This window comes from Corvus hawaiiensis, chromosome Z, assembly GCF_020740725.1.
Source record: "Corvus hawaiiensis isolate bCorHaw1 chromosome Z, bCorHaw1.pri.cur, whole genome shotgun sequence".
In the NCBI taxonomy this organism is placed as follows: domain Eukaryota; kingdom Metazoa; phylum Chordata; class Aves; order Passeriformes; family Corvidae; genus Corvus; species Corvus hawaiiensis.
The window spans coordinates 43,285,044-43,309,513 of NC_063255.1; the positions used below are offsets into that span (position 1 = coordinate 43,285,044).

Below are 24,470 nucleotides of genomic sequence, written 5' to 3' on the forward strand. Positions count from 1 at the left end.
CGCGAGGGGCCGTTGGACCCGGCCGTGAGAGACGTGGCAGGGTGCGGCGGCGGCGCGGAGGATGCTGGGAGTTGTAGTCCAAGGCGGCGCTGGCCGCGGCCTCCCTTCCTGTATCCCTGGGACGGGAAAGGCCGGGAAGGCACGGGCCGGGACGGGGGAATCGGACTCGGTGAGTGCGCTTTTGGGGGCGGGAGGAGGCGCCGCGTTGTGACCCGTCGTGCCCGGCGGCGGGGAGGAGCGGCTGGAGGGCTGGGCCGGGCGGTGCCGGAGCCCGGAGCTGCTGCGGGAGGTGCGGGGCTCTCTCCTCGTGTTCCGACCCGGCGCGTCCCCGCAGGGCTGCAGCGGCTCCTGCTCTCCGTGTGCTGCCAGCGCCGTGCTCCGAGGCTCGCTGTGAGGTGAGGGTCAGGGAGCAGCACTGCGCACAATTCCCGGTGGGATTTATCCCGGTGCTTCGCTGGGTCCCCGGTGCCGTCCTGCTACTGCATCCGGCCCGGTTTCCTCCTGCGTGGAGAGTTGGGGTGCCAGGTTGTTCGGAGCCTCGGGGCACTGAATTCCAGCCCTGCAGCGAGGAATGGGAGTGCTGGTCCTAGTAAAATGCCTGCGGTTTCATCCTCACCCTTGGGAATCTGTTAATGCCGGATGGAAGTGGTGCTTCAGGAGCTTTACTGCTTTATTATAGTGTGTCCCGAGGCATAATTCGCTCTTAATGTGTGTGATTTATCTGCTTTTATTATCTTAGGAAAAAACCCCACATTATTTCTTTCGGGAAAACACCTCTGAAAGTGCTGGAGCTGTTGCATCACATCCTGTGATATCCATACCCTGGAAATGATGGGTGCAAATTGTTGGATGGGCCGGGTTTGGCTGTTTGTTTGGTGGTGTTGTGTTACTTGATGGCATTGCTGGATGGAGTTACGTAGTTGGAGATCAGTAGTTCTCCCACTGGGGCCGTCATTGGTCTGCGGGGTTCTGTGAGCGTTTTGTGACACTGAAATATTTGATAGGAAAGGGAGGAGGGAGGGGGGTGTGGTCTGCTGCAAATCCTGAGGGTTGGCAGTGGCGCTGAGAATGTGTGACAGAAAGAGCTAATCGGAATTCTAGTAATTCTGATAAGGTCAGGCAGCCTTTGGAGAAATGGAACTTGCTGTGTTTATGGTGTCTGTGGACTCTGTCTGCACGAGTGACAAGAGAAGGCCAACAGCCCTTGCTTGTCATGCCTGGTATATCCAGCTGTCCTGGTCTGTGTTAGTTCTTATGCACACTGGTGAAACGGCTTGATTATTAATGCTATGAATATAGAATCACAGAATGGTTTGGGTCAGAAGGGACCTTAAAGCCCATCCAGTGCCACCCCCTGCCATGGGCAGGGACACCTTCCACTATCCCAGGCTGTTCCAAGCCCCATTCAACCTGGCCTTGGGCACTTCCAGGGATGCAGGGGCAGCCACAGCTTCTCTGAGCACCCTGTGCCAGTGCCTGCCCACCCTCCCAGTCAAGGATTTCTTCCTAATATCTGACCAAAACCTATTCTCTTTTAGTTTGAATATTTTTCACTATCTACTGATAACTCAATACCTCAAATTCTGTATTAAGATGTACTGGAAAACATGTAAACTAGCGCATTGCACAGTTACTTGTTTTGGATTTTCTAGGCCATGTCAAATTTTTGAAGTGCCCATGTTAACTTGGAGGAAGCTCAACTTAAACAGAGCCCCAAAATGACAAGTGCACAGTACTATTTACCTGGTGCAATCAGCTTCATTATGAATGGGAGGAAAGTTGACTTAGCTTCAGTTTCCTACTGTAAGGCCTTAATCAGGAAAAGTTACCTGCCACCTCAGTTTCAAGTCAAGGGGTGACACAGGTGCATTGTTTGAGGTATGGCATCAGTAAAGAACCCAAAGTCTCAGAAAACAGGTGTAGGAGAGTTCTGGGGGGTTGGTTTGTTGCTTTGTTTTGTTACAGGGTTTTTTTTGTTGCTTTTTACCACTCCTGATCACCCCTCGTGAAGACTTTGGACTTTGAAACAAGTTATTCAACACGAGGTGGTTAAACTGATGATCTGTCTGTGTACTTTCTTTGGCTTCATTGAGACTTTGTGTGTCCTTTGGGACCGGCCTGCATTTTCCAGACCAGAGACTGAAGGAAGTTTTATCCCTTAGTGCTCTTCCTTTCTAAAGTGGGAAAAAACAATGCAAGGGATTTTTCAGATGAAAGTTTTAAGTACACTAAGGGTCCATCTCTGTTCTCATTTCATTTTTTTGGAGGAGTGTTGTCATTTTGTTTGACGTTATCTGCACCTTACTCTGGGCAGTTGTCAGCGTGTGCTTAGCCATGAGCAGTGTCTGCAGCCAGCACTGTCAAAGCTTAATTAAAAGTTATGCCTACATGGTTACAGTCAAAAAGTTCAGTGGCATTTCAATTCAGTGTTCCAGCTTAGCGGTTATGTTTCATTTTAGGCTCTATTTAGAGAGCAGTTCCCCCTCTTAGTGTACTTAAATATATTGGGGTTTCTTTTTGTGGGCTGATGTTTTTTGTTTGTTTGGGGTTTTTGGTTTTGCCTTTTTTTTAAATTAGCCTGAGCACCTACTGAAATAGAAGAAGGGATCAATTAAAGGTGACTGAAAATACATGTTATAATAAACTCTGAAGTAGGGCTGATTCTAAATAATGTGTTTATATCTACATGAAACTCGCTATCTCCATTTGTAGGTAATCTTACCATTAGCTGTGAATTTCTGTATTTTGGAGTAACAACCTGAAGAATGCTTTTTAAGTGTGGTTAAGTCATTAAGATTATTGCAAAATATTAGCACGAATGTAATTAGTTTCTCTTAAACTAAAGTGAAAAGATGCATAATTTGCCAGGTAAGCCTTTTAGTCTCTAAATCAAATTATTTCATTCCTGCTTTTAGCACGAGCTAAAGCTAATTTAAAAATTTCAGTCAGAGTTTTAGCCTGGTTTTCCATTCAGTATACACAAACCTAATTCCCTAGTTTGGTAATTAGGTTGGTGGCTTGAGATTTCGCTTTAGGTTAATGGATGAAGTTCAGCTGGTGAGAATCAGTAGGAGTAATTCTAAAGTTAGACTTTGTGCGTGTACTGTATTTTCTTTGTGTAATATGAGGGGTTAGCATCATCCCTCTAACGTCTTCATTGTAATGAAGAGGGCTTTTTTTTTAACAAAGTAATTGATCAAAGCCAAACAAAATTCGTGCTCCTACTTCCTAAAGGTTTGTTTTAAGGAGGACTGATCACTGGAAATACGTTTTTTTCTGTATTTGTCTTTTCCAAACCCCTTCTTTTTTATTTCCATATAAAAACAAACCAGGATTTCTTTCTACCAAAACGTGGCATTACGGAATTTGCAGTTTCTGCTCACAAATCACTAGATGGCAGTACGGATACTATTTTCACTTAATTGCATGTGCTTCTCTTTCCCTATCTCTGGGTTTCTCCTTTGCCCCTTCAGTTTAGTAAGCCAAAATGTTCTAGTTTGCAAGAAGGCACAAAAGTCAATTCCTTAAGAAGTTAGGCTGAGCTTTCCGGTGCTCCTTGTTGTAAATTATGTGGTTATGGCTTGGATTGTGAAGAGTTGTAGTAATAACTTTTCCACCCAAATGCTTCCCCATTCCTCACACACAGCTGGTTTTGGGTAGGCCATTTATGTTCATGTATATCCTGTAGGATCATTTTAATTACGTGAGGTGCTGGATTATTTTGACACAATGAGCTATTAGCTTCAAGTTACCCATTGTAATTTCTGCTTTCCTTTTGTCTGTTCCCATGCCTTGTCTTTACCCTTAATTTTTTTCTTCAAATTATTTACTTTTTTCATAATGCAGTACCTGCAAACCACAACTGGATTGTGTTGAAAAGTCAGTGTACAGAAAGGTGTTGTTTGTGCAGGCTCCATATTAGTCAAGACATCATTTAAGTCAGTTCCATACGTAATTTTTATCGTATTTCAGCAACTGACATGATTTTTTGCACATTTGGGATTACTGTTTTTGTTCTTAATCTTTCTTTTTGCTGAGTTAATAGAGAAAAACAGCTACAGAGTTATTTCTATTTCTACTAATTCCTGACTTTCTGGATGTCAGGTGACCTCTTGAGGGGTTGCCCTATCTTCCTCCCCCCAGCACCACCACTGTAACAGGTTTCTGAAGCCCTGAAAAATCCTTGAACAGAGTTTTTCAAAAGCTGCTCTGTGGAACTTTACCAGTCATCCTGCATGGCCACAGAATTTATTTTAAGTAGTAAGCATCCCTCAGCAGCTTTTAATTATGGCATTAGGTGAAATCAAGCAGCAGATAGGAAGAGCCTTGAAAAAATGTTTCTAGGTTTTGGTCAGTGATTACTTTAATTGCACAATGGAAAATCTTCGCATGCTTTGCAGTGCGTAACTGGAAGAATAACTTAAAAAATATCTCTGTGCAGAGGAATGTAAACTCCTGTAGATTGATTAAAAGACAAAAGTCTTAATATTGCAAATTCTTGCACTTAGTAAAGTTTAATGGAAGACTCTGCATTTCTTTTCTAAGGGATGATGAGATGTACTTTGCAAGGACAGTCTGTTCCCCATCTGGCAGTTACTGACCCTTTCATCCCATCTGAAGAGAAGCCTTTAAGTGAATTAGAGATGCTCAGAACCCAAAATCCATCTGTCATAAGAATTTCTTGAAGAGTGCTGCACATAAGCCACGTTTACTTGCTTTCCGTGGCTGGGCTCAAGCATTTAATCCTGAATCACTTAATGCAAATCATACTGATTTGTCAGAGGATCTGTGGTTTCTCCTGTGTGATTTTGATGCTTTCATTTGTTTTTGAAACTCCTAGTGCACTTGTGAAGACTGACATTGATATCCTGTCTGGATTTTTAAATTTGGTAATAATACTAGTTTTTCCTCCACCTTAACCTAAGAACAACCTTAACCTTTGAAACAACAATGAGGGAATAAGGAATTTTTACTTTTTTTTTTTTTTTTTTAAAGAAAGGAAAGCCCCTGTATTTTTGTAAGTGGAGTTCCTTTTTATATAAATGTATTTTTATTCAGCATATTATCTAAGCCTTTTCCTCTGTAAATTCTTAAAGAGAATTAGCTGGCAGTCCTCAGTAGCCACTGATGTAATGGATATGATGGAAAATGGTTTGAGCCTATCTATTTTTCATATATATAATTACTTTATACAAGAATTTTATTTCACTAGACATACCTTAAGGACTGCTATCTCAGGGAGTGATACAGGTAGTTTACCAGACTTGTGAGGAAGCAGGATTTTTTGTAAGCTGCCATTGCACCAAAGAATGAAAATCACCTGGTGATTCCATGAAAATCTTAATTTTTCCACTTTTCTTCTTCTAAGCCCTTTTACACTAATTTAAGGTTGTTAAATAAGCATGTAGGTTTATCTTTTTAGAAGTAGTGTATTTTAAAGGTTTATTCAAATATGTCAAAAGATTCTTCTGGCCTTCAAAATAAAAGCCAAAGTCTTCAATTATTTCCACTTCTGATAACATAACCAGAAAAGTGTGGTGTATGGATTTTACAGGAGTTGGCTGTACTGGAAAACTTGGTGTAAATTAATTTCATTATAATTTTATTCATGCTAGAAGTAACAGGTCCTGGTTTGCATTACCACAGCTCACTAATGCAGCAGAATTGTACCCTGTAGTTAAGTTTTTCTTGAAATGGGATATGGGGTTTGTGATGTGTAATTACCTCTCTTTTATTGCTCTTCTGAGTACCACCAGTATATTTTGGAAGCAGTAGCTGGGCAGGCACAGTAAGGTTTTTAGAAAGAGTCTTGGAGTTTGAGGTATTATCACCATACTAAAAGTAAAGGGAAGGTACAGGAGAAAAGGGACTCACTGGATAATTTTGTACTTGAGATAAGTCAGTGGCTTTCTTTTTTTTTCTAGAGTTGGCATTTGAATTACCTCCTCTGTTGAGGAATGTAAATAACTCTGTTGTGGCCTTTGCACGCTCACTTAAAATCTTTTCCCTTGTTTCTCAAGATGCACTTTATATTTGTTTTTCCCTCACAGCTTTTTTGTAGTTGAAGGAAAATGATGGAAGAGAGTGGGATAGAGACGACTCCACCTGGCACACCCCCTCCAAGCACAGCAGGGGTGGCTGCTGCTGCTACACCTGTCACATTAGGTACAGAAACGTTTATTCTTGTCTTTTGAAGCACTACAAAAACAGTTGCAATCAGCATAATTGCAGTTCTCTTCTCCAGGCTAATTAGAAAGATTTAAATTGTTTCTTAATCGTGCTCCTTATTTGTAATACATCTGATATCACACAGAATATTTTAAACTTTTGTTTTTTTAAACTATTTTAGGAAGGGATGTGGATGCACTTTCATTTTTTAAGGATGCAGGGGAATAATACCATCCACTACAGTGCATAGGGCAGCACAGGAGGGAGTTAAAACAGATTTACAGTCCTTTAGGGGAGAGTGGTAAACCTGAATAATCCCTTGTGTTTTAATACTCACAGAATCCCAGAATGGTTTGGGTGGGAAAGGACCTTAAAGATAATTTTGTGCCACCCCCTGCTGTGGGCAGGGACACCTTCCAGTATCCCAGGCTGCTCCAAGCCCCATCCAGCCTGGCCTTGGGCACTGCCAGGGATCCAGGGGCAGCCACAGCTGCTCTGGGCACCCTGTGCCAGGGCCTGCCCACCCTCCCAGGGAAGAATTCTTCGTAGTGTCTGATCTGAACCTGCCCCCATCCAGTTTAAAGCCATTCCCTGTGAAAAGTCCCTCCAGCTCTCTTGTAGCCCCTTTAGGTATTGGAAAATCCTCTAAGATCTCACCTTTGGATGGTAATCAGAGCGCTTCTCCCAATTTTTTCAAGATTCTGGATACCATATTTGAAGACCAGGTATTGAACTTTTTGGCACATGTGGTGGTGTTGAGTCAGACTTGTGCGGTCTGTCTTGTCAAATGCTAAAAGAGGAATATACAGAGAAGATCTGCCCACAACATTAAAGGAGTTCTATAATAAAAGCAATTTTTAAAATTAAAACTGTGGAAGTGTAACCTCTGATGGAGCAATTCCTTTATCTAGGATAAAAATGGATTCTGGAGAAGGGTTGCAGAGATGTTGCCACACATGGAATACATTCACTACCTCATTCATAGACAAGCACAGCAGCCAGAGCCAGAAGTGCATAAAGTGCTACAGGATGTTATCAATGAGGTTAATTTTATAAAAATGGCCTTTAAATAGTAGATTTTTTTACAGTATTTTGTACTGAGATGTGGCAATGAAAGATCTTTTTCATTTTTTATATGACACAGAGGTTTGCTGGTCACCAGTGGCAAGGTCTGTAAAAAAATTGTTCAACTTAATGTGGACATGTACTTTTTTTTTTTTTTTTTTTTTTTTAATTGTGACAGCTTTGCTGATGTTTCGTGTGATGACAAGAGCAGTGTATCTAGCAGGTATTAAAAAAAAAAAAAAAACAAAACCTCACTCACAATTTGTTCCATCCGGGTAAAGGTGGCATTTCAACAAGGAGTGATACAGGAAGTACTTTTGGAAGAAAGTAATGTTTTTGAGAAACCATTTCCAAAACTGATATTTGGAAATACTACCATCGTTATTCATTCCTGCAGCCAAAACCAGTGCAAGTGTTGCATAAAAACTGTCAGATCTGTAGACATCAATTTGCAAAGAGAATTTCCTGACCTGTGTAAACATCTTCCAAACAATTTCTATAGAATTTGAACACACTTGTTAAAAACACAAATATACAGCACACTCATTTTGCAAGGACATTTGGTGGATATGAGGGAACATGAAAATTTGCCAGCTAAACTTCAGAGAAAACTTTTGCATGACTTATGGGTGGGAGTGGAAAATGAATAGCATGGTACAGCAGGCACAGCCAGCGAGGCACTTCTTCCATGTGGATCTTTGTGAGGTGTCTTTTCCAGCCCTTAAACCTTAAGTATCAGAGCAGTCTGAATGTAGAACCAAACCTTCAAATTCCTGCATCCTGAGGTGTTAAAACCAAGATGTAAAATGAGGTTTCTTCAGTTGCACTGATCACCCTAAAAAGTCACTATCAATGATTGTATTATATTATATGTTAACCATTATTAATGTACTATAATATATTGGTAGTATATTATCAATTAGTGAAAGCAGAAAATGTTTCGTACTTTTAAGAAATTTCTTTTTTTTTTTTCATTTATCTCTATCTCATCACTTTTAAATTTTTGTTGTGTATGTTTTGTAATACACATAACACACTGGTACAGTGGTGCATGTAAACAATACATAAATAAATTTACATGGGGGAATGGATGCTCAATTTTTTTTACTGATGGGTGTGTGTGACAAAGTTTGGAGACCATGGCATTAGTGTGATTAGTATATCATTTGACTGTGATTGGTGTTTAGGCTGAGGCCAGTGAGATGCTTAAGCTGGTCCAACATGTTACTGCCACCAAGCATGGCAATTTCTGTTTTTTTGACTTAGTTCCCTTGGTTATAGAGAGGAAAATTGGCTTATCCAAGGATAAGCTGAGGATTTGACTGAAACAGGGAAAGCAGAGGGATCAGGAGGATGAGTGCCAGAGAAGAGAGGGCTGCCTTATGTTCAGTCCGTTTTACAGTGCCGCACCTCTGAAACAACGCCCACCCTCCCAAACATTAGGAGTGTGTGTTTTATTCCTGAAGATGAGCCCTTCCAACATCATCAGTTGATGTAGCACTCACTCAGGAAGAACAGAACTAGCTAGAAATTTCTGAGGCAGGTTTCAGCTGCTGTAAACTCTCTAGTCAAATGCTGACTTCTTTTTAAGCTAATGACAAGTAGGGTTATGCAAGAAGAGGAGATGTGTGTTACAGGATATTGTCATCAAGGATTGAGTGCCATTGGTGGTCTATGAGAACTCGAGCAGAAGTTTCAAATTCACCTCAAAGGAAAAAAAAACCAGACTGGTTCAAAAATTATTTGTGAAATATCTGAACAATTACATAACTGAATCTCTGAGATTTAGGCTTCTAGAATAATTTTTTTCTCTCCTTTTTTTTTTTCCCTCCTTATTTTTATAGCTTTGTCCAGCCCCCTTGCCACACCAAGCATGCCATCTTCTCCTGCCTACTCACCACCCTTGCCAGCTGGAGTGTCCCCAGTTCCTCCTCCCATGATGACCTCGGCCTCTCTTCCACTTGTGCCTTCTGCAACCGTTTCTACGACTGCACCACCCCGAAGCCCTGTCCCACCTCCTGCTGCCCCTCCAGCTTTCAGCACCCCTGTGTCCCAGTTCTCTCCTCCTCCTCCACTGAGCTCTGCTACTGGCCCTGGTCTTCCTGCACCTCCCACTGGTCCCCCCATTTCAGGGTTTTCCATGTCTTCCACCTACGATATCACCAGAGGTCACGCCGGCCGAGCACCTCAGAGCCCACTGATGCCTTCATTTTCTGCACCTCCAGTCTCAGGTAACTCTTTGTTTATTTGCTTTCCTGTTTGTGGGACAGGGTGGGGTATCTCCTGGGTGGCTGCTTTATTCTTCTGGATATACTTACTTAATTAGTTGTACTCAGAAGAAGTAATAATAATTAATTTAGTTGTACTTAGAAGAAGGGATAATAGCCCTTAAAATACAGTCATGGTCTAGGACAGAGTGTCCACTTTTAAGTTCTGGTGGCATTCAGGTTCACAGGAAAATCTTTGTTTGAGAACTTTTATTTTTACTAACTTGCAGAGCAGAGACCATCTGAACAGCTTTTCTTTAGCTCAGAGAACCTTCAACCATTATATTTCCCCAGAATGACAATCACAGGCTGTAAACTCATAATTTTCAGGTTTTTGTTCTGAAAATCTGTCTCTAACAAGCTGTCCATCACATGACACCAGCTTCTATTTTCTTGTTTCCAGCCATGAAATTGCATTGGGATAGCTAAAAATACATACCTTCCATGCAGGCAGTTGCTGTGGTTGCTGAACTGATGTCATTTTCAGCTTGTGGAATGGAAACTTGGCTCTTCAGCTGCAGTTGGGCCAAGCTTTTCTTATTATTGGTGATATCTCTTTTAAGTAGTCTGTATTAGGAAAATGTCTAAAAAGAGCTATCAGTTTGCAGCGTAAAATAAATACAACTCTCAATTAAGGCTAGTGTTGGAAAATCTGTTAAAATAGGCTTTTTTATGTAATGGGGCAAAGGGTCACATTTTATTTTTCTACTGTTTCTTTTTTTTTCCCTTTGAAATATGTAAAGCTTCCTTCTTTTTCTACTACTATTAATTTCCAGCACTTGGTGTTTAAAAAACATCTTACTTTCCCTATTGTATGGGAACATTCCCGTATCTTTGTTCAGACACTAATACTTATCCCTCTCTTTTCTCTACTGAGAGTTAACTACGAAACTTTAAATACAATAAAAAGAACAATTTAAAAAATGAGAATGATAAGGAAAAACAGTCATTGTTTGACTTTGTACATAATGTACAGGCAGCCTCAGTTCTGTTAGTAGATGTGGCTGCATTCATTAGGTCTGCTAACCTTTAGCAGGCAGAATTGTTCTTGGGCCTTCAAGAAGTGAGGTGAGTTAGCCTGAAATTGCTCCATTCTTCCTGCTGTTTTCCTTTTAAACAATTGCATGTTGCTTCAGTGTAACAAATTAAACTCCTGTGTTCTATTTTTCCCTCTTACAGGTGTTTTGGCAGATCCCATTACTCAACAGGCACCTTTCTCATCATCTTTGTCTCCTGGTACTGGTTCTGCAATCACTTTTCCTGAGGAGCATGAAGATCCCAGAGTATCTACTGTCCAGAGTGGAGCACCTGCTGGAGGACTCTGGGGCTTTATAAAGGTATGGGGGTTTGTCTGTTACCTTCATGAGGAATTAGCGATTTGTACTGACTATAGGAAGACATGTCTTACTCTTTAAATGCATGCTACTATAAATCTTTTTTTTTTCCCCAGTCTCATGTGCAAGGTGGCCTTTTTTTATAGTGATGTTTGCTGAAACTTTGCTTTTACTTTTTCTCTGCGTAGAGGAGAGGAGACTACACAAATGCAGGTGTTCTAGGTTTAGTCCTGCAATAGGAACATGTGACAGAACCTGTTAGATACGTATATATTCTTAAACCAGATGAAATTTTAGAACCCCTTTAAGACCTGTAAGGTAATTTTTACTTCACAAGGACTGTATGCAGAAAGAGTCAGTCTGATTTACCTTACCTGAATGCTTTGCATATCCCGTTTATAACTTCCTAATTTTCTGAGTTTGATTCCTGCGGGATGCAGGTCATGCTTGTTCTATAACAATCAAGTTATATTTTGTCTGTTTTCAAGGAGAGACAAATCACATATTTTTTCAATCACAAAGAAGTGTCTAAAGTGTTTTGTAAGATTATTCTGCTAGAAGGCATGGAATGTATAGTGCAGAACAGATATTCCTTGATGAGCAATCTAATCAGACAGGAAATAAGCAGCAACATCAGCTAGCAGAATTTCATTAGGCTGTAACCTTTCTGGAGCTGCCAGAGATTCCACATTTAAGTAGCATTGTGAAGATTGTGGCAGAAAGATCTGAGGGCTGTACATGAACACTGAGCTGTCTTCAAGAGCAGCACCACATTCTGTCCCATCTCACACTGAATGTGAAGGAAGAATAAAGAAGTTTATTGTCCCAGTGGGCTTGAAGAATTTTTGAGGGATTTTCAATCCCTTTTAAGCATGAAAGCCTGGGAGAAAAAGTTGTGTGTGACATAGCAGACTGAGCCCTGCCTTACTCCAATGATTCAGTCGTAAAGAACAAGATTAATTCTCCATCAGTACAGTGAGAGCAGAGTGGTCATGCTACCGTTTTCAGGGAGAAATGTCTTCTCATGATCATAAAAACACATCTTCCTTCTTCCTTTAAGTATTTTCCTTTCAGTCGTTATATTCCTCATATTTGCAGTAGGTGGCAGTGTTTTACAAGAGAACATTTTACTTTTAACTTGATCTGTAGCCCTTTTTAAGAGTACCAGAGCTTTCATTTGCAAATTAGTTGAAGAGCCAATCTCAATCAGATTTTAGATTTGCCGCTAGGATCCAAAAGGTGTCCTGCTTCTGTTTATGGAGAAGGTCTGTATTACTGACTCCAGTAGTAAGGGTTTTGGTTGAAGTATCAAGCATTCCATGTGCTCTGTGTATTCAGTAACCACTTCTTGAGAATTTTGTAAGTGAAAGAATGAGGAATCATTAGTTATACTGAAACCATCAAGTTCTTGATGTGTGTAAGCTCACATCAGAGTCTGTTCTTTTTAAAGATGAGCCAGAATCTGGGACACACAGTGGTAATTTTTACAGAAATGCATCCTGAATTTCCTGTTGAAGAGCTTATACAGTAGTTGCCCCAGTTACCTTAGTTTCTGTTCTTGAAGTAATTTGAAATGCCACTTTTTCCTCTGGTGTTGTTAAGAAATCATACACCTTTCTTTCAGATTTCCTTCAAGCTCAGTAATATTGAAAACTGTGACAATCTAAAATTGACATATTAATGGTTTGGAATCAAATGGGACTATTTCAGTTCCTTCAATCTTTCAAAGATGCCTGAGCAGTCCCACTGCAGTTCCAAGGCTGATTTCTGCATAATTGTTGCAATGACTTCGTGTTTTTGATTGGTATAAACATATGAATTATTTCATCCTATTTGTGCTGGGCAAAGGAACACATACAGCCATCTTCCACAGGTAGAAGCAGTCTCAATGTTCGGGAACCATCTGTGAAATGACTTTATGTTAGTTAGGCAGCCAGGCTGCTAATTGGAGAAGCACTGCCTGGCTTTGCAAGATGATGGGGCTTTTTCTGCATTAATGAGGAAGGTAATACTTAAACTTGAGGTTGTAAGAGAAAAGCCATGCACTGATAGTCATATCCTGCAGTGTTTGTGCTGAATGATGGACAGCAGATGTTACAGAGCATCTTAGTATTAATTTTTTGGTTTTTTGTTTTTTTAACTGTTACATTCTGAATTTCTTGAGGAGGGCAAAAAAAAACCAAAACAGAGGATAATATGAAATGTATTTGCTTAAATTTAGGGTGTAGCTGAGAATCCCATGGTGAAGTCTGTTCTTGATAAAACCAAGCATTCAGTGGAGACCATGATCACAACGCTGGATCCTGGCATGGTTCCATATATCAGTAAGTGTTTATGATAAACCATCAAGTATTGCATGGAAAGGCTAGAGGCACTTAAAGTGTAAAAACATTTCAGTTACAGCTTGAAAATTAATAGGAAAGAAAAGCTTTGTGTTACTCTCCATTTTATATTTTACTGGAGGACACTGTATATTGAATATAGCTGAGATTAAAGTGAGGAAGCAAAAGGCATTTGTCCAGGGTGGTGGTTTGGTTTTGGTTTTTTTTGGCATGGTTTATTTTTTTTCTAGCAGTCTGATAAGTAGTTCTCCCTCCTAGGTGTGCCAGTACTGACCTTGCTCTGCCTGTGAAAAAAGCTGCTCAGGAAATGGCTCAGATTGAGAAGAAACCATTAAAATTATATTTTTATCATTTTGTTTTCCTGAGCTTTTTTTTTTTTCAGCTGGACCTATTTTGTGACCCAACTAACCACATTGCTGCACTTTTGTACTAGTTCAGAGGACAGGGGAAGATGACCTAATTATTGAATAGTAGTTAATTGTCCTACATTAAAGGGAAGATATCCCAGCAGTTCTCTAGTGAGGGGAGAGTAGGAATAAAACCAGTGATGCCAGCCAGCAATGCCTTCTAAAGGTATTTGAAAGCAGTAGCAGGATGTGGTGCAAAGCTACAGTAAATGTTGATTATGCACAATTTGGCAAAGTGTATTTAAGGTTTCTATTGCAGTCATGACTGTCCCTTTTTAAAAACAGGATCTGTCAATATCCGGGATAGTTTGACCCAGTATTTATTGACAGAACAACTTCATCTGGAGGAGGAAGTAATTCTAATAAAATGGTTTGCTTGTAGGATTTAGGTTGAGTAAGCTTAAGTCAATGGTTATCTCAAGGTTCTGAAGGGGAAGCATCTGTGTACATCTTGGCCATTTAGGCACTGCATTGTTTTTGTAGTTGCAGGTTGTGAAAACGGGGCAGAGGTTTGTAAACTGAGCCTGTACTTCCTTCTAGAAATGTGTTCTGGGATCAGCAAAAACCATGTCCTCAACAGTGGCCCCTCTTCTCTCTGCTCACCCTCCGTTACTGCAATGCCAAAGGAATTTCATGTTCCTCATGCCAAAACCTGAAATTACCAAAGCTTCTGGATGAGGTGGTTGAAATTTATTTTTTTCCCCCCCTCATCTAAGCAAATAATATTTATGTAATCTCTTTCTTGAAAAGAACTGAACTGTTTTCATTGGTACATTTTGAAGATGTCATCTGAGCTGTGCTCCTGGAACAGACAATTTCTGTCTGCACAGGAAATGGTCACCTCACAAGCATAAACAACAGTGCTTTTATAACAAAAGACAACAGGGAGTCTCAAATTAAATATGGAACTGTCATTTCAGTTTATAATACACAAGGTACATTCACATTCAGGTGTCAGAGCCTAACTTGACGTAAGAGTTCTGCCCCTGAATTTACCAGGGTGCATCTAGTTCTTACATTTTAGGTTTCTGTATTACTATATCTTGCCACAAATGGGTTTCTTTTAACCCATGTAATATTTTTATTTCAGTTCTGTAGTATCTCTGATGAACAAAGATACGCTTTTGATATTTGATGACCCTTAATACAAAAGAAAATATATTCTGTATTCTGGAACCAAACATGGGGCACAGTTGCCATTAAAGTTGTTATGTAGTGATTTACTAGATATGTTATGGATTAGTTTTTAGCTTCATTAAAAGCTCTTTAACAGTATTTCTGTTCCTGAGCACTCAGGCAAAGCTAACTTCAGTAAAAGCCTGCAGTCAATTTTAAGCACTTGTTTAATTATGTTGTATTGATATCTATCAAGAAGGAATCAATAAAAAAAGATACTCTCAATTATTTTTAGTCCTGTAGTTGCACAGTTTAAAGCAATTGCTCAAAGTTCAGTGATCTGTACACCTAATTCCATTCAGCAAAGCAATGGATAAATAAAATGATAAAAAATTACCCTAAAACCCCAAACCAGTATGTTTTACTACTGTTCTGGCCTATCTGGTGTTTATTCATAAAAATAAGATGATTCCTATAACTAAGGTCTGCTGAGTAATACAAGCCAAAAAGTAAATTGGTTTTTTCTTTAAAATTTAAGCTTTGGGCTTACCATTATCAGTGGGGGAACTTTTCTTGAGTCAGGATAAATGCTGCAAACTCTGTAAGCTCATGTGGTCAATTGCAGCCTTCTCTGATGTCATTCATATTCCATGTTTTGAGAAAAGATTTAGCTGTTCTTGAGAAAGTTGCTCACAGCAGGGATGAGTTTTATGATGTGTTTCTGCACAATAAAAGTGATGCAGCTGTGTTAGACAGGTGTGAGGTGTCATTGAATTTTTTATAGTAGTTTTACATTTCTTTTAATCTGTGAATTGTTGTGTTTCATTCTGAGAGGGCTTAGTGAAATCTCCTGCTTTTTTATGGAGATACCACTTGTGGAAAACACTCAAGAACTGTGTACAAGCTTTTTGGTTCCATAGATATTTAATATCTAAAAAACCCAATAAAATTACACTGAAGTTCACATTCCAAGGACAACTACAAAGTAATGAGACCTCTTCTTTTAAATCTTGTGTAATGTGGCAGCTGTTCACTGGATTTTATGACCTGCATCAGTGTTCTTGATCCCATTCATAAGAGTTTGTGTGTCACACCAATATTCCTTGCTGCTTCCCAGAACACCAAAACGTTATTGGAAATGGATGTCTTGAGTTATTTTCATAAATCTCTGTGAATTGTCATCTTGAGTGAATGGTGTGATTTTTTTTCAGGTACTGAACCTGCAAATAGGTCGGTTCTTGCTGCCTGTCTTTCATCCATGTATCCCTTAGTTATTAATCTGATTTTCAGTTCCTAAATTAAGTGACTTCTGCTTCATGGAAGAACTACTGTCCAGTGCCTAAGAAAGAGAAGAGCAGGTGGAGAACATTGTTGAGGTGTAGACTGTGTTTGAACTATCGACAGTGGGAAGAAGGAAAATTACATGCATGGATGTATTTTTTACTGATTACTTTACAAAACTATTTTGCAGGAACTGGGGGAGAACTGGACATAGTTGTTACCTCTAATAAAGAGGTGAAAGTTGCAGCAATTCGGGATGCTTTTCAAGAAGTCTTTGGAATGGCTGTTGTGACTGGAGAGGCTGCACAGTCCAACATTGCACCTCAGCCTGTGGGCTATGCTGCAGGCTTAAAAGTAAGTTGATATATAACAGTAGCAAAGAGAAATTCACCCAGAAAGATCTCGTTTTCTGTAAAGGGAAGGTCAGTTTCTGGGATAGGTGAACATTTTCTTCGGTGGTTTTTTAGTGGAGTATTTTTTGTTTGTTGTTGTTATTTTGGGGGTAAATGGGTTTGCTTTGTTGTTTGTTTGTTTCTCAGTCTGGATCATTAGATCAGTTTAAAGCTCTCTGTTTGAAATATTTTTAAGGGTTTTTGCAAACACATTCACAGCAAGTGGAGAGTCTTTATGTCAGAGTATTAGCCATTTATGTCAATTTCCTTATACTGTCATTGGTTGCCATCACATCTTGCATACATGGTGGTATTTCTGTAGTTTCAAAGTATATTAGGAATTTTTGAATAGTCTCTTATCAGCACATCATATTGGGAATGTTAGAAATTAGAAGAGATTCTTCAAGATTGATTTTTCTCCCCACTGATTCTGTAGATAAAGGACAATTTGATCAACTCTTGTCAGGGCTCTTCCTGAACAGATCTGTGTTCTGTTTGAAAAGTAAGAATTCACTGTGCAGCCTTGCAAATTGCTGTGCTGCCCCAGAGGAAGGGTTAGCAAAGGTTATTTCACCAGTTCTGGCCAATAACTGAAAATCCTGAAAACAGCCATTTCTTACTCTGTTTACTTAAATGTAAGCAAAAATTCATGAAAAACGAAGTCCTTCCCCCTCAGTGTTGTGGCAGAGCAGTAAAGCCTGTCCTCATAGCAGTGTATTATGTGATGCAATTTTATATTGAGATGAAGCAGAACAACGTGCCTGTTCCTTTACTTGTTTAGCCACTGCAGTATACTTTATATCTCTATTACAGCTCCAGAGTGATAACAGTTTTCAAGGAATAATTCCTGTGTGTTAGTCAGATATGTACCACAACAAATGGATTCTTTCCCTTGCTCTTACAAAGTTGGTCCAAAGCTCTTAAAGACTCTAAAGCCAAGACAAAGGGTCCAAGTAACACAAATATGTACTGATACTTTAACTGGTAGTGAAACTTGTCACAGTTACAGGTTAGGAATTCTTTGTGTACGACCCTGGGTATTTTTCTTGGAAAATAAAAACCCTAAAAATATTTGATTAGCTTTATCATGGGTTTTGTTACTGTTTGGGATTCCTGGCCTTCCACAAGTTTGGGTTTTTGGTTTCTTTTCCTATTGAGTCATTTTGAAAAGTGTGTCCTAGAGTTCTTTTGGGATTAATCTGCAAGCACTGCACTAAGCTGTGGTTCAGAGTTTTGCCTAACAGCTTGTGTTGCCACTCAGGGAGCCCAGGAGAGGATAGACAGCCTGCGCCGCACGGGAGTCATCCATGAGAAGCAGCCTGCTGTGTCAGTGGAAAACTTCATTGAGGAACTGCTTCCTGACAAGTGAGAGCCTTGGATTTATTCCAGGAGGGTGGGGACATGTTGGGAATATTCCTTGTTGACTCCCAAGTCTGTAAGGAGCTGGTAGCAGTTTGAGGGGAGGGGAGGGGAAGGGAGGGGAGGGGAGGGGAGAGGGTTTGCCTGAAGTATTTTGGCAGGCTCAGTTTTGGTGGTGATGTTCAGTTTTTTGTCCAGGCATCTTGAGACTTTAATATAAAAATATCCTTGTCAGGTTTTTATAGATTCACGATATAAAAACACAGTGAAGTGAAGGAAACTCAAAAAATTAAGGAGCTGTAAAATTTGGAATAGTTCTTGCACTCTTGTGTGTATCCTCTCTTCTGTCTGTCTGAAATTGTATCAGAATGGATAGTGGGAGATACTCTAGCATTTAGAATATGATTTTATCAAATAATGTACTGTCTATTTTCTTTTCACTGATAATATACTTACTTGCTTTTAACTTGCACTGCACAGACATAAAAATGGTTTTCTAAAACACATTCCAACCTGATTTTGTAACATGCTGTTTGACAGGCAGTTCTTGAAGCAGCTTTATAATTAGTTTCCAAAACATTAAAGACAATGTTGTGTTCTTCTTAATGCAAACTTAAATAACTTTCTTCTGTTGTTTACCATACTTGTGCATGTGCAAGGAGGGGAGTTTCAAGTAACCACCCACCACTACCAATAACATATGTCATAGTTACTCCTCCATGAAAAGACAATAGAACATCCAAATGAAACTAGATGAAAATAAATACCAAACAAAAATTAAAACTCTTCCTACTTCTATTTACTTTAGAAAATTCCTCATTCAAATTGTACTAAACATACTAAGCATAAAAATAGAGCAAAAGTAGAGTATCTGTCAAAAATGTAAAAGCCCATCACATGTACAAAAATGCAAATATTAAAAGACTGGAAAAATATGAGTAACTTCTTTATTAATTGGAAGCAAGTTATATTTAATCATGAAGCTTTCTCAGCAGTGTTCACTAGTAACAAGTGAGAGCATTCCAGTACTCTGTTCCTTTCTACAAACATGATGGAAGTGCTTTTTCCTGTCTGGCTCCACTAAGCTCTTACCAAGAAGCTTATGTGGCCCAGACAAAAATGTTTCTCTGAATATATCATTTAAATGATTGTTACAGCATTAGGCTTGCCAGAAAATCTCCTGAATGTTGAACATGAATGATTAATATATTATATTCTTTTAAAATTGTTAGGGAAGGTTGTTTTAATGAGAAATGTTCTTTGAAAGATTGAATAAAAACTGTAGCAGAATAACTGTGGCCAAGGGATTATGTTTGCCCACACAACCCCCACCTCCAGCTTTCTTTGTTTCTTTGATTTGTAAGTTTCATGTAATTCGTATTTCTGTGTATTGTATGTGTTTTACATACATGCACATACACTATCATAAGAGATAGGTAGATAGATAGATGGATGAAAAGTGACGCATGTAAATTTCACTTGAAAAATTCCACAATGACTTGAGGAGTCTCATTATTACATTATTACTACGTCTGTAATAAAGCTTGTAAAATGTTTGTAATTCAGCTTTTAGCATGTTGGTTTCCAACAGAGTGATACTCAGTACTCAGAAATAAAACCATTTGCATATCACTGCAGGTGGTTTGACATTGGATGTCTGATTATTGAGGATCCAATTCATGGAATTCACCTGGAAGCATTTACCCAAGCAACACCAGTGCCTTTGCAATATGTTCAGCAGGTGAGTTTTCAGTTTTCTTGCCAATCAACAGCTGAGACATAAGACTGAAGTTTTAATTTTACTTACGATACCAGTTCTTACTGGCAGTTACTCCAATGTTTTCATTTATGAAATGAGGGTACAAACTATTTTTGCATCATGTTTATGTATTGATGCCATGAAGATTTTTTGCCTTTTCTTTTATACCCGTTATATCCTTTTACAGCTTCTGTATTCTTAGTGCTTTTGCCTACATTCTTGGACTTGTTTGTTCAGCTAGGAGACTAAACATTTTAGAAGCTTTGTAGCTAGGGATCAGTGTGCCCCAGACCCCAAGGTCCTCTCCAGAACACATTCTGTAAACCAAGATAGAACCATCCAGGGGAAGGTTCCTTGGGGAGGGGGGCTCACTTGAGCCTCTCATTGGGGAATCTTTGATAGATATGCTAATTAGTAAAACCTATAATGTTATACCCGATGTTGGGGGGGGGGACACAGAGACAGAGATAGACTCGGCGGGGTGCATCTCGATGCATATGACCTGGACGTGTGCACCTAAGGATCCTTAAAATAAATACCAAGGTAAAAATCCCTTTTTCCCCTTCTAACCGTGTTTGACTCTTGATTTTAAGACCAGGAAGGCATCATATTACGTAAGAACCTTCAGGCATTTATAGCAAAGCATTTCTTACTCAAGAGTCTCATTCTGCAATATCTGTCACTTTGGAGCACAAGTTTTACTTTCCTATTTAAGAAGTACTAACCAAGCAGGCAGCATACTGTACTCTCTGAAAACTCATTCCTGTGAACAAAACTCATTCCTAAAAACATGATTCCTTTTTTCCAGATCAATGCTTGGACTTAAGTCCTCTTAGAACATACATAGTTCCACCTAAAAGACAAGGCTGATTTCAAGTGTGCTATTCTGACAAGGATGTACAAATCTGAAATCAAAAGATTTAAATCTTGGAAATGCCATGGTTCATCTGATTGGAAAGGATGGAATGAACTGCAGTAGTGTGCAGTTCTGAAATACCGCCAGTAGAAGTTTTTCATGAGATGGTTTGTTTTCCTTTGGGCACACACTGGGAATTACCCCAGTCACTGCATGTTGCCTGACAGCAGATAAGAGTCATGCATTAGTTAACTGTGCCCTGAAAACTATTTTAAAATAAATGTTTCTGTGAAGAATTTATAACCAAAACTGTTTGGGGTTTGATCCTCAGATGTTGTTTTGGGAGAACAAATACTAACTTTTTTTTTTTTTTTTCAGTAGCACCTATCTCAATAAAGTGAGCATTTGTGGGATTGATTGGTTTTAAGTCTTATTTTCCTGAGTTCTTACAGCTTTGAAAAGCTGATGAGTGGCAAAAGGAGAAATATGGCTCTGTCTCTCTAATTTTACAAAATGCTTTCTAAAAACATCAGAGAAAGTCAGGAAAAAATCTTTAAAGGCCTCTTGCCAACCCAAACTATTCTGCATATTCTAAAATACTTATATATGCTATTATTGTTGCAAGACAGTAGTTTTAGGAAGGCTGTAACACACTGATGAACTTGATCTGCTGTACATGCACTGGACACAAACTAACCCAAATTAAAATCTGTATGAAGAAGGTACGCCCAGGATGAGCATCAGACTAGAGAAACGCAGTAATACTTCTCTCACTGTACCCCTTCTGGTTCCCATTGCAGAACAAGGGGAGGGCTACAGATGTCATTTATCTAAGTCTTGGACATGGTCCCCCAGTCTGAATTGGAGATGGATTCTATGGGTGGACTGTTCAGTGGATAAGGAATTGGTTGAATGGTCCTGGTCAAGGCTCAATGTCCTGATGAGTATCAGTGACCAGTGGTGTCCCTCAGGGGGTCCATATTTGGACCAGTGTGATTTAATGTCTTCATTAATGACACAGAGAGATGAAGGCACCCTCAGCATGTTTGCAGGTGACACCAAGCTGAGGGTGCAGTGACACCCCTGAGGTACGGGGCCATCCAGAGGGACCTGGACAAGCTTGAGAAATGGATCCATGGGCATCTCATGAGGTTTAACAAGGCCAAGTGCTGGTGCTGTCCTTGGATCAGAGCAGCCCCAGGATCAATCCAGGCCGGGGATGAATGGATATTGTATAAATACATATTTTTATTCTATTGGCTGTTTGAAAAAACAAAACTGCTTCCAAATAATGGCAGTATGTCTTTATTTTCTTAAGTATCCTGTTTTAATCTTCAGATGTTGCTTGGATCATGATACATAGAAATCAAAAAAATTGGCTAGGCATATTATGGGGCAGGCTGAAATTTGATTCTCACACCCTTTAATTTGTCTGTTGATACCAGAATGATCCCTGGCAAAAGTTGGTTAATGCTGAAAATGGAAGCAAATCTGTTAATTCCAAACAGTTTCAGTAATCACTTCTTAAACTGTTCCACACAGGCCAAGAGTCTCACCCCTCAGGACTACAACCTGAGGTGGTCAGGCCTGCTGGTGACCGTGGGCGAGGTTCTGGAGAAGAGCGTGCTGAATGTGAACAGGACGGACTGGCACGCGGTGTTCACCGGCATGTCGCGCCGGCAGATGATCTACAGCGCGGCCAAGGCCCTGGCAGGGATGTACAAACAGCAGCTGCCACCCAGCACCGTGTGACAGCGGTGACACCCTCACACCAAGCGATGCTGGGGTCTGTTCTAGGATTGAAGTGAAGGCTGCGTGTTCCAATTGTCAGCAACTCAGATTTGTAATTTTAACTCTAAACCGTTCCTACTTCTTCAGAAGGGAAGGTGATTTCCAGGAGTGGAAGTGAACAATTGCAGTTTTTAGCTAATGTGTGATTTCCAGGATGATTCATAAAACAAACATGTATTTATGACTGGTCCAGGCAGCATTTCAGTTTTTGAACTGGAATGTGCTGTGATGTGACATTTTACCAGGCATTTGCTGAGATAGATAGTTAGTATTCTTTCTAAAGGGGATATTTGTTTAGCTATTTCTATTATATTAGTAATATAAACATGTTGACAGCATAACATGTGTGTTATATATGCATTTCAATCCAGAGAGACTACCTTCTGTATTACATGTGTTTTTTGGGGGCATGTGTTTAGGGGATACTTAACACCTCATTGGTTTGGTGTCTGTATATAGTTCTCAGGAGCGATGCCAAGTAGTCTCTACAGCACATAACAGTGAGCTGCTGAAGAAGAGCACAAATCCATGCCCTCTTAGTTGAAGCTGTTGCTAAATAATTCTGATTTCTCATTTTCTGTGCTGCATCTCTCTGCTTTTTACATAAGAGTAATGAGATTCGTGGTCAGTTGAAGAACCACAGACAAAATTTCAAGTTGCTTCAGTGGGTTTTAGATCAGGTACTGCACTTGCCACATGAAATCATCTCCGCAGTTTCAATAACATGATTTACTCCAGTGCTTCCAAACTCCATCTGATATATGTAATTATGTAATTTTTTCCTATGTAGTTACAGTTGTCAGTAATTTGATTATGGAAAACGGTGATGTATGTATCACTTGCTTTGCTGTTCTGGGTTTTCTGAACACTTCTAAGTCTAAATGCTTTCTTGATGTCATGAGCTCACTGTTTCTCTTACAAGTTTTCAGTGGTGTCTGATTTTTTTTGTGGCTATAAATATCCTCCATCCTCACACAATCATAAATCTTTATTTAGAAATACAGAAGTAATTGTGAAGAAAATATTTTGGTAATACTTTTTTAAGAAACAAAGAATAAACAAATACTTTTTGTTTGCCTTAAAGAACCAGTTTTTCAGCTTATATTGCTCCGCCTTTACCTTTCTTAGATGCTTTCAAAGAACATTTTGTATACAATATACTGTTAAGCCAGCTCATATTTGTACCTAGTGAAAGCCTGTCTATTTCCAAGTAATATATTTGGCCTTAATTGGCTTACTCTGTAAAGCAGTTGAATAAATGTTTTCCCTAGAGAATTGCATTTACTTTAAAGGCTTGTTTTTTAATACAGATGGTGAACATTTCTTTATTGAAATTGTATTTACGTGGTCAGATTGCAGATTAGTCACATACTAAACAAGCAAACAGAATCCAACTCTCAGTCTTGAGGTTCCTCATTGGGACCGCTTCTTTCTTTGTTAAACCAAAAGGGTGATACAGACACTTCTGTTTGTCCTTGAGCAGTAAAGGCATCTTTGCATGTACTGTAATTTCAGTTTGCAGTGTATAATTTGTTGAATGCTGCTCTCTTATCCCTTGCTTGCAGCATCCTCTGTGATGCAAAGGAAGAGGACATGAAGTCATCAGTAGGTTTAGTTGCCCTGGCATGACTTAAAATTAAAACTGAAGAGGAATGACCCTATTCTTTCTCGCTTTCCTGGCCCTGGCCTTCACTTTTTCAGAGGTGAGAAGAGTGGAAGAAGATGATGTGGTCAAGTAAAATGGTTTTTATCTGACTCAGTGAAGGTCTCATGATGTATTTTTGACAGCTCCCACAAGAATTAAAATGTCACAACGTGGTAACCAACAATTAGTTCTCTCCCTTTGGGGACTGTTACTTGCTTGTGTATTGAAAAAAAACATCCTGACATGAACACCACGAGCTCAGCTTCTTCCTGAGAGGCCAAGGGAAGGAAAAATGTCTGGGCTATGATCTGGGAGCCTAAAAAATCAGAAATTGCTTCCTGAGTGGAAGCCTTGCTCAGGGTCTGAGTTACACAGCTGAATTCTGAACCAAGTTATGGTAACAGTTCAGCTTTTCACCACCTCTAGGGTTGTGTTGTGGGTAATAATAGAAGAGGGTCAACAGGCAAGACACCACATCCTGTGTTAAATTTATATTGAGATCAACTTAGAAAAGCAGAGACATTTTGGACATGTAACTTCTGTTAGACAATGACAGTTCTCAACTGCCACATCACTGTAGGTGCAGCTGCAGAAGCCATTTCGGCTAAGTTTGCTCCAATATGAGTGTCAGAAAAGGTCAAGAAAGCTACAGTATGTATTACTACTATACTCCCATTTTTTAAAGTGT

At 39.5% G+C, this 24,470-nt stretch overlaps 1 protein-coding gene across 2 annotated transcripts; it reads left to right on the forward strand.

The window, feature by feature from the left end:
* Positions 1-62: 62 nt before the first annotated feature.
* On the forward strand, positions 63-23,417 carry PRRC1 (proline rich coiled-coil 1). 2 transcript variants are annotated; one of them, XM_048292353.1, is made up of 9 exons: positions 63-169; positions 6,051-6,165; positions 9,078-9,464; positions 10,680-10,837; positions 13,056-13,158; positions 16,171-16,334; positions 17,634-17,737; positions 19,370-19,472; positions 21,889-23,417. In XM_048292353.1, the coding sequence occupies exons 2-9, from the start codon at positions 6,072-6,074 to the stop codon at positions 22,096-22,098; spliced, it is 1,323 nt and encodes a 440-aa protein (XP_048148310.1). In that variant the 5' UTR covers positions 63-169; positions 6,051-6,071; the 3' UTR covers positions 22,099-23,417. The 2 variants fall into 2 exon arrangements, with proteins under 2 accessions (XP_048148310.1, XP_048148311.1); XM_048292354.1 differs by lacking the exon at positions 63-169 and adding an exon at positions 259-395.
* The last annotated feature ends 1,053 nt before the right edge of the window (positions 23,418-24,470 follow it).